The sequence below is a fragment of the Megalops cyprinoides genome, chromosome 8 (assembly GCF_013368585.1).
Source record: "Megalops cyprinoides isolate fMegCyp1 chromosome 8, fMegCyp1.pri, whole genome shotgun sequence".
Lineage (NCBI taxonomy): Eukaryota > Metazoa > Chordata > Actinopteri > Elopiformes > Megalopidae > Megalops > Megalops cyprinoides.
The window spans coordinates 35,002,802-35,019,832 of NC_050590.1; the positions used below are offsets into that span (position 1 = coordinate 35,002,802).

Below are 17,031 nucleotides of genomic sequence, written 5' to 3' on the forward strand. Positions count from 1 at the left end.
GAAGTAGAGGTAATGAGCTGGATTTACTGTACATTTCTCCAATGAAAAAGAGTGGGAAAAGAAGATATGAAATCCCATCATTCTAATTCATTCTGAAGTCTGATGCACAATAAGGACTTGAGGCTTTTACTGTTAAAGCCTGTGCTCCTTGCATCCAACAAGGAACAGTACCCCACCTTACCAACTCTCAATATGTACACATTGATGGGTAGAGACCATCAATATATGTTGTGTACAACATTTTTTGTAAATTAACAGGATTTTCCTCAAAATATACATAAAAGTAATCCGAATGTCTTTTCTCATTATCTGGAAACCTGTATTGTTTTTATGCAATGGAAACACCATTAGAATGACAAATTTACAGTCTACAGTTGTAGATCTCTGGGAGCAGGCATAGAGCCATCCAGAGTCAGAACACAGAGATGTGATTTTGTTTGAGGAGAGGAGCTCCCTCACCTGAACAGGCTTGTGAAAGGTAATCATTTACAAGATTTCACCGGGGCCTCTAAGGAGATGGGGTGTAGAAAGCAGGGGGCGGGGATGGGACCGGAGAGATTCAGTCCCAACTGGGACTTGCTGACAGATATTCCCCATGTGGAGGAGGAGGTCACTGAGTCACAAGGCTTTCAATCTTGGCCCATCGCCAATTACCAAGAACATATTTTGGGCCCCATACACAGAATGTATGGGAACAATATTCAGATGCATGCAACTTGCATTCTTTAATGGAACATGCTTTCTGAAAGGGGTCTATTTCTTTTGCATCAAGGAGAAAAGCCCTTTGAATGCCACTCATCATATTTGTCAAATTTGTGGGATGGGATGAAAGGGGTTTGTGCCTTCAGAAATTTTGCCATGAGGACTCTCTTCTGAGTGGTCTCATCTGGTTTTTGCAGTGCATGTCACTGCAGCGTGTTCTTTACAAGTATATTACAACCACTCAATATTAGCAATTTTTGTCTTTTTGGGCCAAATATATCATAATTTTTACTTTCTTATCCTGCTGTTTATGTACTTTTGATCTTATTTTGTTGTCCTTGAGGCAAAAAATGTTGTAGATGTCACCAAATGAAGAGGGCAGCCACATTGCAGAACATGGATCTACATTTTACCAAAATCAAATGTAGGGAACAAAACAATGGGTAGAAATTCCATATTAATTAAAAGTGGCTGATTGTCATTCTCAGATTTGAGCCTGCAGTCCTTTAGAGGGCACTCTCATTACTGTGAGAGAAACAAAAAGAGCCCTTCAAAGTTTGAGCATCCAGACTCTGTAATTTGAGAGAAAGGGAAAGAGGGAGGGAGGGAAAGAGGTAGAGAAAGAGAGAGAGGGAGAGGGTTGTCCCTGCTTCCTTTTTTCCACGGCGGGTGTCTCGGTGTTTGAAGCATGCAAGGGGAGGGTTTTTGGGGGGGGGGGGGGGGGGCGGAGAGTGGGAATGGGGCGTCTCTCTTTTTGGCTTCCTTATCCAGCCTCTTTCATGAGAACCAGCTGTAGTGCCTTTCAGATCCAGACCAGAGGGCAGTGCTTTGAATGGAGAGTGATAGCTGGACTAACCTGCAAGCATGAGGTCCCTGCTTTCTGTTGCGTTTGCCCTGGTACCTCTGTTGACCCTACCCTGGCTCAGTCACGGAGGTAAGTGAACTAAAACTTTTCAGAAGAAAACATGCACCCCTCTCTGTGTGTGTTGGGGGTGTTGGGGGGGTTTCACAGCTGTGCAGTCGCACACACAGGGTCATTTATATCTCTAGAGATCTGCTTAACAGGATCCATTTGCGTCATTCATGCCTGCGTCGGCTTCAACTTGTAAACCCGTAAAACAGAATCTTTGCGAAGCACACAAGTTCAAATACACCGTGGCAATCTTCATGCGTGAAGTCCAGCCTAGGTCCTTGCCATCTGCATTCAAGCTCCAATGGCACAAGACTCAGAACAGCACACCACACAGCCCCCTTCCCCTGCTCGGATGGGATGCATCAGGGAAACAAGTGCCGGCCATGAATGCCAGCAAAAGCAACAGCCAAGTGCAATGTTGCTTTTGTGCAAAGCCACAAGCTCAGCAGCGATCAGCACAACGCATTAGGTTTTAAGTGGTGAAACGAGATGGCCCAGGGATCCTGCATCCTGGACCCCCTCCAAGGTAAGTTGTGTTTCAGGTGGGGTCAGGTGATGTTACGGGTAGGGTGGTGGATGGTGTTCCCCAGACACCTCACTATCCCACATGTATGAACACGACCAGGTGGGTGATTCGGATGCAGACCCAATAATGGCACTTATATGTGGGAGCCTCAAAGCATATCAGGGGTATGACAGAACAGCTCTTGCGTTGCTGAGTGGAAAATTGGAAGCAGGTGATCCATTTTCCCCCAGAGAAAGAGGAGAGAAAAAGGGAGTAATTACAGAATGTCTTTTATGTCAGGTTTTGCTGGGCTACCTTGAGAGTGTCATTTTGGGAAATTTTGCAAATTTTTTGCCACTGTGCAGATGATCTGTCAAGGGCCTCTGATCTCAGACAAAAAAGAAATCACATCAAGAGCGGTTCCCTAATTAACTTCAGACAGGTGCTAAAAGTCTCTTATCCCTGTGAATTAAGCAGTGAGAGTGGAGCTTATGCCTTGCTGTAATACTGCTTCTGGGCCACTTTAATGTGCTGTTACAAGAGGAGTTTTGTATGGCAACATAAGAGACTGACCCTGGCTGCATAGTCAAGTCAGTACAATTATGATGTGCAGTGTAACATGAGGAAACATTTTCATTATTAATCATAATCAAAGATTCAAATGCAGAGGACCCAGGTTATTCATCCTCCTTAGAAATTGTGAATCTGTGTATTATAGTATAGTACTGCATTTTATGAAATTCAGAAACTCTTCAGGTGTCATTCTGTCCACAAGGTCCAATGCACCACCAAACCATGACAGAATATAATATATTTCCTTTTTTTCATTAATAAAGCATTATGTTTTGTGGGACAATTGCCTTTTGCTCTAGGGCTCAGGAGTAGTTCCCCACCTGGAACCTGCAGCCTTGTTCAGGTTACAAAGTTTTGTACTGCTGGCTTTAGGGTGGTGAGCGCCTTATAACTGGCTGAGACTCTGTGCCCAAGTCTCCTATCCTTCTACATGGAGAGGGCAAAACTGCCAGTATGGATAAGACTTCCTAAACTGTCCAGAATGCACCAGACCTCCCTCCCTTGGACCTCTGGTTAAAGCAGGGAAAACATTTTACTTTTCATCATTGTCTGTTTGCATAGCGGATATCCAGCTTTTCACGTGGCACATTGCATTAAGTAAATTGCAAAGCAATTGAGGTCAAGCACCTTGCTTAAAGGTACAAAGGCAGTTCCCCGCCCTGGATTTGAACCTGCAGTCCTTCCAATGTACAAGCTCTTTAACCACGTTAAAGAGCTCTGCCACGTAGCAGTCCACTTAGCAGAACCTTCATTAAAAAGCCATTTATTCATTCAGAATGTGAGTCCACAGGTCTAGTCGATTCTCTGTGCCAAGTGAGTAAGCCTGCTCCAGTAGAGGCAAACCTTTAGTCATGTGTGCATAAGTAAACACTTCTAAATGAGTGGTTCTGTCAAACAACTGTGGCACAGTATCCCAGTGAAGTCCAGCATGTCAGGGGTGGTTATTTACCAGTACAATCTCATCCACAGTTATTTCACTAGCCTGCAATGGCATGTAATACAGTCTACAGTTGCTTTAGGGAATCACTTGTCCCACAGAGCTCCTTCGATTTGATTCACAGTGCTTCTGGTTGGACATGTATCTGAAGACAGAGTAAGAGACCTAGTTGTCATCCTCACTTGGTGCTTTGTGTCGCCACAGCAACAGGGTAAACAAATAGCAGGTTTTTGCAGCGGGTGTCTCCATGCTTAACCAGTAGCTCCATTGACTCACCAGTAGCTCATGCTAAATGATGCTGTCTTATGACAGCAAAGATGCTGCATGCCTGTGTGTGGCTGCAGACTCCCAGCCTTATAAATCATTCATCTCACAGACCACGTTGGCATAGAGTGAAGCTGGTGTTCTCTTACCTTGAGTGTATGTAAAGTCACCTTCATTGCTATTCACTGTTGCCATAGCCTTTGCCCTTTATATAGCTATCTAATGGGAGGTTCTATGTCCCCTGCTGGATGAAACTGATACTGCAAGTATGTGTTCCTGCTGAAACAGTGCTGTTTCAGGGGGAACACATATGCTTGGTAAGCATATGGGAATTATTACCTTGTAATATTCAACAGCAAAACAGAGTAATCAATTTTCAATCCATTTTCCACTCTAATGAGGAATGAGTCTCTTTCCCCTCATTCTGCATTTGTTTCTGAGGTGGTGAGTTTAAGCTGGTCTTTGATATTCATGACCTTGAATGACTGTGACCCGAGGTGAACAGGTAGAGGTTTCTAACTTCTTCTGTTCAATGGATGGTCTCATGAGATGACAGCAGTCAATATTCTGTCCCGCAACATAATAAAGTGCTTCATTGGCAGGGTCCAAAGCATCTGCAATGCCACTGGCTTACAGATTCAGCCAGCCTCTTGGCAGGCATTGATGTGAACCTGCCTAATCTTTCCTACAATGCCTCATACTTATGGGTCATGGCTGGTGTCTGCATTCCCCCCAACCTACGTGACTGCATAGAGTCCCCCCAGAATTCTGGAAACTTCCTATAAGAGTCTCTGGTGCTGAGCTAGTCACAAGCTGTGAGCCTCTAGGGCAGGCCCAACCAAGTGGGAGTTTTCCAACTCGCTGCTGTGGGCCTCATCTCAGACAGGAAACAAGTATAAGGACATTCATGTGAGTCATCTTGTGAATCTGACACCTCAGAGGAGCCTGTTTCTCTGTTTCTCTCTCAGATACAGGTTGGTAGGATTGGTAGAGTTTAAATTCAGATGAGAGCACCACATCTCTTGTGATTGTAATGGTGATTCTGCCCTGCCCTGAGGATTGTGCTGTGTTAAAACGTGTGCACAATCCATTTCAAATTCCATGAACTCACTGCTCAGAGGGTCAGCGCTGCAGGGTGTCAAGGACTGAAATGCCTTCATGCACAGCCTGAAATGATCCCATACACAATGAGAACAAGAATAATAGTTTGTCAAGTTCACTCACCTACCCTCCAAAGAGAATCTTCACATTACCCTTTTGGTACAAATTAGCAGTGCTCCACTATGTTAATGGTCCATGAATAATTTCTTTGGTATCCACTAGCCAGATTATGTTGACAAAGTGAGAAAACAGCTTCTTGTGTTTTTACATCTAATTGCTGTTGCAGTGACTATTGCTGAAAGCATTTGGAGAATCTGAGAGCGTCTCTCTCTGGTCTTTTAATGTGGTTTGAACAGCAGTATTTTAATTGGAGTTTACAGCATTTTTGTGAGAAAGCACAAAAGGATGGGAAGGGATGTTCTTCTGTCATGCAATAAGCAGTTTGTGAATGCACAGTACTTTTTAGATAAATGGTTTTGTGTGTAAAAGAATCTCAGAATATGGAAAGACAATGTCTATGTATGGAAAGACATTTTATGTACCATGTTGTTTTTTTTATATTCGGTCACCAAAGAGGATGAGCCTAGCAACCACACTTTGAGTAGCTAAAAAGATCAACATGCTCATTCGCATGGATTATAAGATCACACATACCCAAATCTGGAATCTTAGATGAGAGTAGTGCACTTTCATGTAACCAGGTAGCTTCAGTGAACTTAAAATCCATTTCCAGAGACCCTTAGATACGTGACCCAGCTATTGCATAATGTTCAATCAACACCAATGCAACATTATTAACTGGCTACTGCTGGGTTTTTCACCTTTGTTGTGGTTCATCTTTTTCCCCAATATTTCTTACTGTAATAACTTCAGAGTTATGACAAGCCACAATGTTCACCGTTGCAGTACCAAGTGCCACAATCATAATTTGAAAGCTGTGAGTCATCTGGCAGCAGAAGAGGTTTGTGGGACATCATACAAATCTTCTCATTGTGGAATATTTTCCCCTCTGTGGAGGCAGACCACCTAAGAGTTCTATTCCCCTTTACCAAAGTCAACACAGGCTGGAAATGAGCCTCCACATGCACTTGTCAGCAACAGTAAACCTGGACCAAGGGAGCACATGTTTGCAAGTCTCTATGGTCTATGCTTTTTGTCAAACTATTTTGTCCCAGAGGCAATCTGAATGTGAACACCACGTGGGTGACTCATTCCTTTTGTGCTGTTTTGCACCGGATAGATTTGCTAATCAGGAAGTGCAAGATACGAGTAAGTGGTTGAACTAACTTTTTTGTCGTCCCCCAAGCCCCCCCCCCCCCCCCCAAATCCTTCATCAAGTCAAAGGGGTTCTGGGTAATTTGCATGGGAGTGTAGGAGGCTTAGAAAGGCCCAGGCTCTGGCAGAAGACAGACTCAAATAGATTTGTATGGGTAAATATAGCAGCAAGGGGTGCAGGGAGTGGAACCAGTCAAAGGGGGTAGGGGGTGGGGGTACTTCTCAAAGGGGGGTTCACACAGACTGTATTGTTGGCAGGCAGAGTCATGTCGTCATCCCCAAATCATGAAGGCTTTAAATAGCCAGAGGAAGCGCACCCCAGCGCTTTCATTCCCAGGATGTCAGAGGGCAGGCTGACCCCACAGTAGCAGATTGTGCACAGCAACACCCATCTGGGGTTGTGCTTACATCACTGAACAGCCCAAGCGAGAGCTAAACTGCAACTAAAGAACTGACCTGATTTGCACTGCTGGTCATTAGCCTTTTTGTCAAACATTCAACACCCACTCCAGAAAATAAACTGACACAGTCAGGTGGCTCTGAATCCTCTCCTTTTTAACAGTATAACTGGCAGCTTTTCAGACTCTTGGAACCTTTTTTGTTGCTCTGAAAACCACTTGCAATAGATTTAGTGAAATTTTGGGACGTGTTTGGAGACTCTTTGGTGTGACGCAGATAAAATGGAATGTATGTAATTTTCTTCTCATATATCTGCACTATTCACATGCTTTCAGTAGATCACACTCTGTTGTTTATATAAAATGCCATTTCAGTACTCAGACTCAACTTTATCCTAAACAAGGGACATTATCATCAATTTAGTAAGTATTTGAAAGTGAACATCAGGGAAACATTTTAGTTCAACATACAGTCTTAAGCATGCACTAAATCAAAGGCTCTTACAAAGCTGTTGAGCTGCATGAATTCATGAAACCCTTTAAACTGCTCTCATACTGTTTTGATTGTTTAACAATATGTGGCCTGTGGCATTTCAGGACTGCCCTGTGGAAGGTTTTAGCTTTTGAGTCTTTTCCAGCTGAGCAGAGATTTAGCACCCTGGTCAAACCCAGGCATCAATAGTACACAGACAGCCCCCCCCCCCCCCTTAAAGCCTGTGGAAAAACATGTTGGCTGTAAATCTCAGAGCAGAGCAGAGACTGGACACTTCAACTAAAAGACATGCAAATGAGTCAGTGATTGTCTGGGTCCTAAACACAACAGGAAGGGGCTCTTCATCCCTCTAGTTCACAGAAAACTACCCCGCTTTCATCTGTGTTTATGCTCACCCATTTTATTTTGCACCATACAGTATAGTAAGAAGCTTTCAAGCCAGTGTTGTAGTCGAGTCACCAAACGTCAAGTCCGAGTCCAGTCTCGAGTCCCCAGTGTTCGAGTCCGAGCCAAGTCCAAGTCATTAAAGAAAAATCTGAGTCGAGTCCAAGTTGAGTCCACTATTGATCCGAGTCAAGTCCAAGTCAAGTCCAATCCAAATGACATAGCTGTCAGCTTTTTAAACACATGCAGTCTTTAAAACCCATTTTATGCATCTCGAAGCATACATGTTCTTGTTACATTTCAAAAGCATAACACTCTCACAATCACAACACTCTAATGTGCTTTATTGTAACCAATGTATTTCAAAAACATAAGCATGTCAAACAAATTTAGCGCTAGCCTTTGCATAGCACTTCTTCTCTGGTTACCTGATAGCTAAATTAGCAACCTCGATAACATGTTTATATCCTAGTTTTTAGCAGTTTTTTGTCCAAAGCAACTTACAGTGAAATCAATACAATTTACATTAACCTACATTAATGTTGAACTTAATGTAGATATTATCTTATGCCAAATTATTATGGCATATTACATAAAATAAAAATAAAATAAAAATCTGAGGACTCATTTATGATTTACGAGTCCGAATGCAGTTAATGCACGAGTCCGAGTTCAAGTCCAAGTCAACGGTACTCAAGTCCGAGTCAAATCACAAGTCCTTAAAATTAGGGCTCGAGTCGGACTCGAGTCCGAGTCCTGGACTCAAGTACTACATCACTGTTTCAAGCACAGGGGGACTTGATGCAACTTACAAGGTCATAATAGCAACATACATTAAATGCTCCAGAACCATTGTACCTATATGACACAAGCAAATGTACTCTATCAGCAATATTAACTATGAGTGTTACAATTGAGCCAAGCTAGACCTACACTTGTAGGAGCTAGGCAACTTTGGAGTATGTAGTATTAAACATGGATTTTACAAACATGCAATAATTAGTTTCTCTGGGCAGTTACCTAAAAGATATATGAAACTGGGTTTTTTGTGATGTGTCTGGTTCCATAATTCTGCCCAAACAGCTGAGGCTGTTGATGATAACTGCCAACAATGATCTGCATGTGTTCCTCTTCAATTATACAGGTTAACCAAACAATTGTGATTGCAAAACACAGCCAAGCAACAACAGAAATGTTTTCCAAAGAGATTGAGGTCATGGGGTCACACCTGAGTGAATGTTTATATTAGAACAGTGGTTTACCAAATGACAGCCAGGTGTGTCAGGTTACAGAAATAAATCTGTATGTCATTTTTCATACTAGGCATTTTAAAATGACACCCGAAAGCCTTGCATATAAAGCATGTAATGGCCCAAAAAGCACTCTGATCACCAGTGCTTTTTAGGCTTAATTGGAAATTTAAGAATTATTACACTTATTTAGTCTTATTTTCACAAATAACTAATATGAAATTTTAAGAAAGTCTAGAATTAATGAAATGTTCAAAATGTTCTTCTAGCATGACATAACTGCAATGATGTTATATGTTTTGCAAATGCAATGCATGGAAACTCCATGTTCCAGTGAGAGTAATGTGTTTGAGTCCGCCATCTTTAGTCTAATCACAATACACTTACGAGGAGTATCAGATCCATTAACATCTTACTCTTACTTTTGGTGGTTCACTGCTGTCTGGATGACCCAATTCCCCCCCCCCGCACAAATGGTCTTCAGTTGAAGACTGCCCTACTAAGGCGTTATATGGTGCTTTGGAATGTGGCTGACTGGTTTCCCCAACCACAGCTGTCAGTGAGAGAAAAACAACAGGACCTGGCTCCGTTATGCACCATACCAGATAGGAAGTCATGTTACAAATTCCCAACATATTTCAGGTCTTCTGACTGCTAAGGTGAAAGGAAAGTGATATTTCAGTGCATCCTCTTTAAATACGTTGGACGAAATTGTTTAGTTATATGAGCATCTAATAGTATTCATTTACAGGCCTGATAGATGTCTTGTGACAAGACCTTGTCAGTGTCTTAAATGATCTTAATTGATCTTAAAAGATCTTTAACACAAAATATCACCTGCAAAATTGCAGGATCTTTCCTCAACCTTTAATTTTTTTAATCAAAATTTTGATTGATCAAACTTGTCTCTATTTAAAATCTTACTGGCATCTTAAAGGAACTTCTAGGATCCCGGGCAAGGCTTGTCCCAGAGGATGTGTATGTCTAAGCTGAGGTCTTCATTGGAAATAGCTGCTGATGGCTCTGTAACTTTCTGTCTCAGATGACTTATACCGTTAAAAATAAACGCAATAAATTAAACTTGTACAAAGTAATGCGGCAGCAATGGGTAGCTCAGTGAAGCTCCAGGCTCCAAAGACAAGACCAACGCCCCTGATAGCGAGCCAAAACAGACTGGAGAAATCCAGTGAGCTGGCTTCTGGAAAGATCTCTCACCCACTACATCTAATTTCATTTATAAAAAAAAAAGGGTCCTCCTCTTTTTCCACCGCCGCATTTGCTTTTTCTAGCGGTCGACTCGTTCTTTCCAGCTGCGCTCATTGCCGGCTTGGCAGAGCAGAACATTGTTTGGCCTAAAGAGAGCACCAAATGTTGCCGGGACAAAGGCTCCTTTAACAGCAGCATGCAGAAAAAAAATGAGTTTCTTTTTTTTCCTTTTTTGTGGGCCCGATTTCTATTTAAATTCCCATTTTCCCCCACGGCCTGACAAATCTGGCCCTATGGCCCCTCCTGTCTGGGGCTGGGTTTGCCCTCTACTCCATAAATGTAAAAAAAGAACTGTCGCCCCATTGCTGGGAAACCACCTCAAAGCCTGGCACATGGTGTCTGCCACGATGCTTCTTCACAAAGACGTGGTACCAGCTCCATCCTGTGTGTATTGCCTTGGAGAGCAGAAAACACAGGGATGGTTGTTTGTCTAGGCCTCATCAAAGTCTCTTTGGTTCTGGGGTAGGAGTCAGATTCTCTCTGTTTGTCTTAACCGCATCCTGCTTAATTGACTCCACTATCAATTTAATTATGCAAAATGAGCATTTTGCAATTAGAGTAGGGGGCCAAGGAATTTGGAGAGGCATAACTCTGTCTGGCATTTGTTGTATGTTCTGTACCACAAAAAAGGTCATAAATACATGCTCTTCCTCTTGTTGAAAGGCATGGATAGATGCTGCCTCTTTGCATGTCTTTGAAGTGGGACGATCATTTTAAGGAACTTGTGTCACCTTTACAGATGACCAGCTGCGCATTTTAGACACAGCAGTGGTGGCTTGCACGTGGTGCCAAACGTGGCCAGAACGACAACACAGAAGAGCCGTCTGGTCATTTATCCCAACGGCAACGTGGGGGGTCGGCAGCCATGGCATGTTGATGGTGGGGGGTGTGTTTGAAGACGTGGAAGTAGCCTTGCCTCCAGGGAGGCTTCAAACCCGCGATTAAATGCGAGAGTGTGGCTGTGGTGCAGTCCGCCCCCTCTCAGACAGCACAGTTTAAACAGCACTTACCAGAGGGGTGGTGTCGGATTGCGGTTGGAGGGGAAAACTGTGATCCCGCCTGTCATTAAGTCAGATTGATAGTTTCTGAAGGGGTATCAGCAGAGTTTCACAGCACTTAAAAAGTTGCTGCATGTTTGCTAAAGCCACCTTCACCTGTTTCTGGCCTTTTGATTTTACAGTTAACTAGCTGAAAAAACTCCAAAACTGGCCAAATGCACTTTGACATAAACAGTCTCCAGAGTATAGCTGTCGGTAGGTGTATATCTTGTGGTAAACTGATGACTCTTGACAGAAGAGCTTGTCATAACTTCAAAGGGCAAACACAAACTGCTACCTTTTAACTATTCCCTTTCAACTATTGGTGTGCCTATTTTTCTCTATGTTCTAAGCAGAAGGGGAAACATAGCAGTTCCTACTCATGAACAGGTTTAGTTTTAAATGGTTCTGTCTTCAAGGGTCGATCATCAATGAAATTAAGTTTAGTACAGCATCCACTTCATATCGATACATAAATTGCATGTTTCTTGATGACTGTTTAGGTCATTATGTATTGTTGTATTTTGAAAGATTACTAATTACAGTTTATTCGAAACAGATTATCCTGAACACCAATGGCTGATTACTCCTACTCTTATCAAAACTACCAACATAAACAAACAAAGTGGATAACTATTATATATCACATTTAATCATTTGAAAGCAGAGAATTTGTAGAGTTAAAAGCACATTTTCTCTACACAGCTGAATTTAAAATGTCATTCTCCTTTTCAAATCAGTGTTTGACAACATCTTTTTCAGTGTCTCTCAACACTGTGAGCCATAACAACAGAAAATTCACTGCATGTGATAATGGGTTTAAAGCAAGGATTAACCATTCATGACATTAGTCTAATGCTGCATTGGACTCATAACAGTTAGCTGCAATTAAAACCAGTATGCTCAGCTCTTATGAAACAGATGCTGAGAAGACAAGAGCAATCAATCAAAGATATACAGCAGATATTATTTTGAAATAAAATACCCTATATGATATATGGGATTGTGGTTTTTGGCTTCTGCAAGGCTTTCGTGAATTGTTTATGACATGAGCCTTGATGTTGTTCGATAGGGCACAAATATACATTTTTTAATCTTACTGCTATCATTGCACAAAGGAATCATATTGTTGAGTTTAAGTCCTCTGCTTGGTTGTCATCTGAATCTACCATGCTAGAAAACAATCATTTCAATCCCCTGCAATTATCCTTAGAGCATGAAATCAACCAGTCCCATGCACACTGAAGAGATATACAGCCAGGGTACTAGTTGTACAAACTCCCACCCCAAAAGTAAACACCCCTGATTAAAAATAATCTCTCAGAGCTGTTAATATCCATTCCCAGCAGAGCTGTTGCCTCTTCAACATCTGAAGTAGTCTCTGCACTGAAAAATCCACCTTTAACAGACTTGTTGTAACCCTCTTCTGTAAGGCATATGTCTTACCCTGGATAAAGAAATCCTTTTGTGTAATAAATAACACTAATGCTGGAATGTGTGCTGGATCTAACCAGCCCAGAGGCAGGCAACTTATTTTTCCAGTCAATATTCCTGTGATTTGAACTGTTTAGCCATCCTAGTTTCTCACATCTTAATATCACCCTGTTTTTTTTCCAACAGAGATCCAGACAGATCCACTGTAATCTGTTCCTGAATTGATCAATATGCATCTGATCCGACATTACAGCTAAACACTCCCACAGAGACATATATAAAGTCTGAATATCACCAAAAAAAGGAGACCAAAACAGAATGCAGCAGTACTCTGAGAAGCAGTGATGACAATTCAGCAAAGCAATGCAACTGAATATATCCATTGTATCCTATCAGATTTAGTGGTTCAGTGGTTTACATTTCATTACATTGCTCAATATTTACAGTGTTTACAAAGGATAAATGTATAGTGAGCACACTGTTTTTATGACCACCACTACTACACAAAAAGACCCACACACCACACAATGACACGCAGCATCACTGGAGTCATGAATCCTTCAGAATAAAGATACTCCTTCCTTGCTGTTTAATTTTCACTGGCAATATAAAAATTCACTTATAAGTGTGCTTGTATGTGTTTGTGTGTGAATCATCAACTTCAATCTGATTAATCAAATGCTTTTCCATCTACACAGCCCTGAGCGAGTCTTCATTGTTTGCTTTTTTAACCCCATTCTTCTGCTAAGGACTAATTAATGTTGCAGTAAATTCAAATGTTTCTGTGAGTGTGACAAACAGGCCCACATGCCTTTGATCACACCAGATTGTGCTGGAACGTCCAGCATGTTTTAATCACATAAAAGGACCCGCAAATTGATTACTTGTGCTGTTTGTTTAGCTTGAGCAGGAAGCTTTCAAGCTTGGGCGGCAGTGTGGCATAGTGGTTAAGGAGCAGGACTCGTAACTGAAAGGTTGCAGGTTCGATCCCCGCTGGGACACTGCTGCTGTACCCTTGGGCAAGGTACTTAACCCATGATTGCCTTAGTAAATATATCCAGCTGTATAAATGGATAACATTGTACAGAACTGTAACCTATGTAAGTCGCTTTGGATAAAAGCGTCTGCTAAATGAATAAATGTAAATGTAAACCCTGGGGCAGTAGACGGTCCTGTTTCTGCACCAAAGGCTGTGGCGGGATCCAAGCAAACTTTGTGTGTGTGTGTTGTCTCAGCAACAGCTCATCCACATAAATATAGAATGCCTAGTTATGGGCAAGAAACTCCAACTGAGGTATGCAGGAAGACGATTTGTAAGCATCCTTATTTAAACAATGTTCATGGTTCTCACAGTAGCCATTGGAGCTTTTTGCCTCTCTCCTCTGGGATGATTCCATTCTGACATAAATAGTAACAAATCTAAGAATCAGATTTTTTACAAGTCTTTCCCTCTGTCTTGCCTTGATGCCAGTAACCCCTGTCCTTGTTGAAGACATACAAGTGTCAAAACGTGACATTTGTAGCACTTGCTTAAATTCACCATACAACATTTTGAGAAAAGCACTACTGTGGTTAGATTGAGTGCCACAGTTAATAGTAGGGTTTGTACCAATTGGTTTAGCACCCATGCTTCCATATAAAGCCAGCAGAGATGGCTGGAATGCTAGCCATTTGTATTCATAACAGCACATTACATTTAAGGGTAAAGGGAAACTGGCAGGATGTTGACTGCAGGAACTGGCAGGGTTCAACATGCATAAGGAGACTTTAAGGAGAGTTTGGTTTTTTCAATCCACTGAGACACTTACCTCTGTAGAATGTTAAACTCAGAAATGAGCCACAAAACCAGAGGGAACGAGAGATTTAATCAGATTAAACAAGATGCTCCAAATCCATTTCTGCTTGATGTATTTAAGATTCTGAAATGGTGCCTGAATCCAAGCTATAAGAAACTTTGAGACCATTTGTATAAGAGTGTGTTCTCAAAATGTGAATATTTTAAATTCTAAAAAGATCTTCCATGTTGAATTGAAGTAACCCTTGTGTGCCATTTGGCTGTGCATTCATTACCATTTAGCATTCATTCAGTCTAGGCACATGTGTAGATGTTTCATTCATGTTACATGGGCCCTAATTCATTTTTATTTTAGAAGTTTTATTAGATGCTGTTCTTTTCATTTTAATGAAATCACAAAGAAAATGTTCATCTTGACTACAAAATGTCTTTCTAATAAACAGTGCAGTGTCACAGACTGCATTATCTTCCCATTTAAGAAAGGTCAGACTGACTTATTAGGCTGAATGGCCCACAGATAGTGGCTAACCAGATGTTACAGTTACATCCTTTTGATTGAAAAGTATCATAGGAAACACTACAGTCATGAGCATAAATGACATGCATTCAGAATTGCTCACCTACATTGAGTTCCATTTGTGAATTGATTGATTTATATTACAGCACAGTAATTGCACAAACAGAGTGGAGAACATCCTGTGAAAACCTGTTGGACTATTGGTACACACCATGGGTGTGTGCATTTATGTCTGATAGTGATGTTGGATGATAAAGGTTGTGTTTGTAACAGCTTAATAGTGTTGCTCCTATAAGAAGATATTTTGGCTAAACATGCATCGTACTGAGATGGAGATATGTTTCCCTTGAAGGGGCATTGAATCCCAGAACAACTATTTTCATATTATTCCTTACTTTAGAAGTGCAGTAAGTCCTCTCAACAACAAGGAAGTCTCCATTAATGGCTTTATTGAACAAATTAAACCATTTATCTATTCACAGGGAAGTTATGACTTAATAAGTTTTCTTTTAAAATGAAAGGTGATCCCTTCACATTTTCTGCTTTCTGTCTTCATTCCCCAGCATGCACAGCAAGGTTATTTGAGCTTTTTCCTTCCTAATATTCAAATTGCAATATGGTACTTGTGAGAAGCTTGGTCAAGAATCCATGATTTAAATTGCTTAATGAAAAGAATAAAGGGACAGTCGTGGATACATGGATTTGTACTGAATTAAAGGTTAGAACAAAACACATGCATTCATAAAAGTGAGGTTTAATACTCAAAGGATAATTGGTAAGCCAAAACAGTTGCTACTTTGTGCTTATACTTAGGTACTATTTCTCTGCTATTGCTCCCACCCTTGTAACATCTGCATTAGCACGTCTGCCAAATTGCTAATTAAAATGGTCTTTGATTAGGAATCCATTAATGGAATGTGGTTGAATAAATAAAAGTCAATAAAGCTATTTTGGACCAGAGCCAGCTGCACACACTCCCTCTTGCTGATCCAGCTGAATGAAGCACTGATGTCATGATGATGTCCTAGTTGGAGAATTTCCCTGTGTGCCATGATTGCAAAAAATACCCATTATTGATCCTCTATGTGTCCTGCCTCCTGGTGGAAATGGTGATATGTTTTGCTTGCTGTTTATTGATTGATTTGAAATGAGGCTGAAGTACTGTAACTATATTATTCAACAGTCAACAACTGTTTGTGGGACACAGACGTAGTTTATTTTTAAAGAATATTATTGTATCTGCTCTTTCCTAAAAGTATTATCATTGCTGAAACCAAATTTATTTATGAGTGTTCTCCTGGCATATAGAGTTAATTTTTATTAACTAAACAAATTTAGCTTCTGTAGCAAAATATAACTTAAATAATCATAATTTAGCATAATGTTATATTACATATAAGTTTTATTTGAAAGTTTGCACATACTATAATTGGCTCTGACTACACATGTGAAGCTGTTAGCCTGGTAGCACAATTTGACGGATATCTTGAAATGATCATACCATTAGTTGCAAAAATGTCCATTTTGAGCCCTAAACAGATGTCTACAACAATTGTTTTTGTTTTGATTTTTGACGTCACACTTCTGTGCTTGCCATTTTAATTCATCACACACACACACTTAATTTGTAGCATTTTTCAGTGGAAGCAACAAAATGTGATTACAACTAAGCAGCACTGAGATATCCTTCTGTCCTCTGGAAGAATGCTAAGATAAGCACAACAGATTTTAGATACTTACAAAAAATCCTTACTATTGCAAAATGTTGGACAGCTTGGCCTCCAGCAAAGAGTGTCAAAGACATTTTTCATTTTCTATTTCTACACCTCTCAATTTTTCTTCCTCCACTCATGGTCATAATCTCTTCCATATATTTATGTCACCTCTTCTCTCTACCAATACATATGCATCACTGGCTGACAGGAAAGTAGCATTTGCCCTGAGTTTGCAAAACAACTGCTATGGCTCTCCAGCAAGCTGAGTGGATGTGTACACCAATCTAAACAAAGCCTTGGCAATGACGGCATTTTATGTAAACCTGTGTTTATAGACATGCGCTTCATACCTACGTATGCAAACCTCATAATTCAGTGGTTTTATGTCCTTATGTCTTCATAGAAGCCCACTACCTTCTTGACCATCTCAAGATTTTTTTAAACAGCTTAATGGAGACTTATTCTGAAAATA

The 17,031-nt window shown here is 40.9% G+C and overlaps 1 protein-coding gene across 1 annotated transcript in view; it reads left to right on the top strand.

The window, feature by feature from the left end:
* The first annotated feature begins 1,566 nt into the window (after window positions 1-1,566).
* Window positions 1,567-17,031, top strand: part of cspg4 (chondroitin sulfate proteoglycan 4) — a 53,964-nt gene continuing 38,499 nt past the window's right edge. The window contains exon 1 of the mRNA XM_036534677.1: window positions 1,567-1,636. Coding sequence (XP_036390570.1) covers window positions 1,567-1,636 — 70 coding nt within the window. The remainder of the gene's footprint in view (window positions 1,637-17,031) is intronic.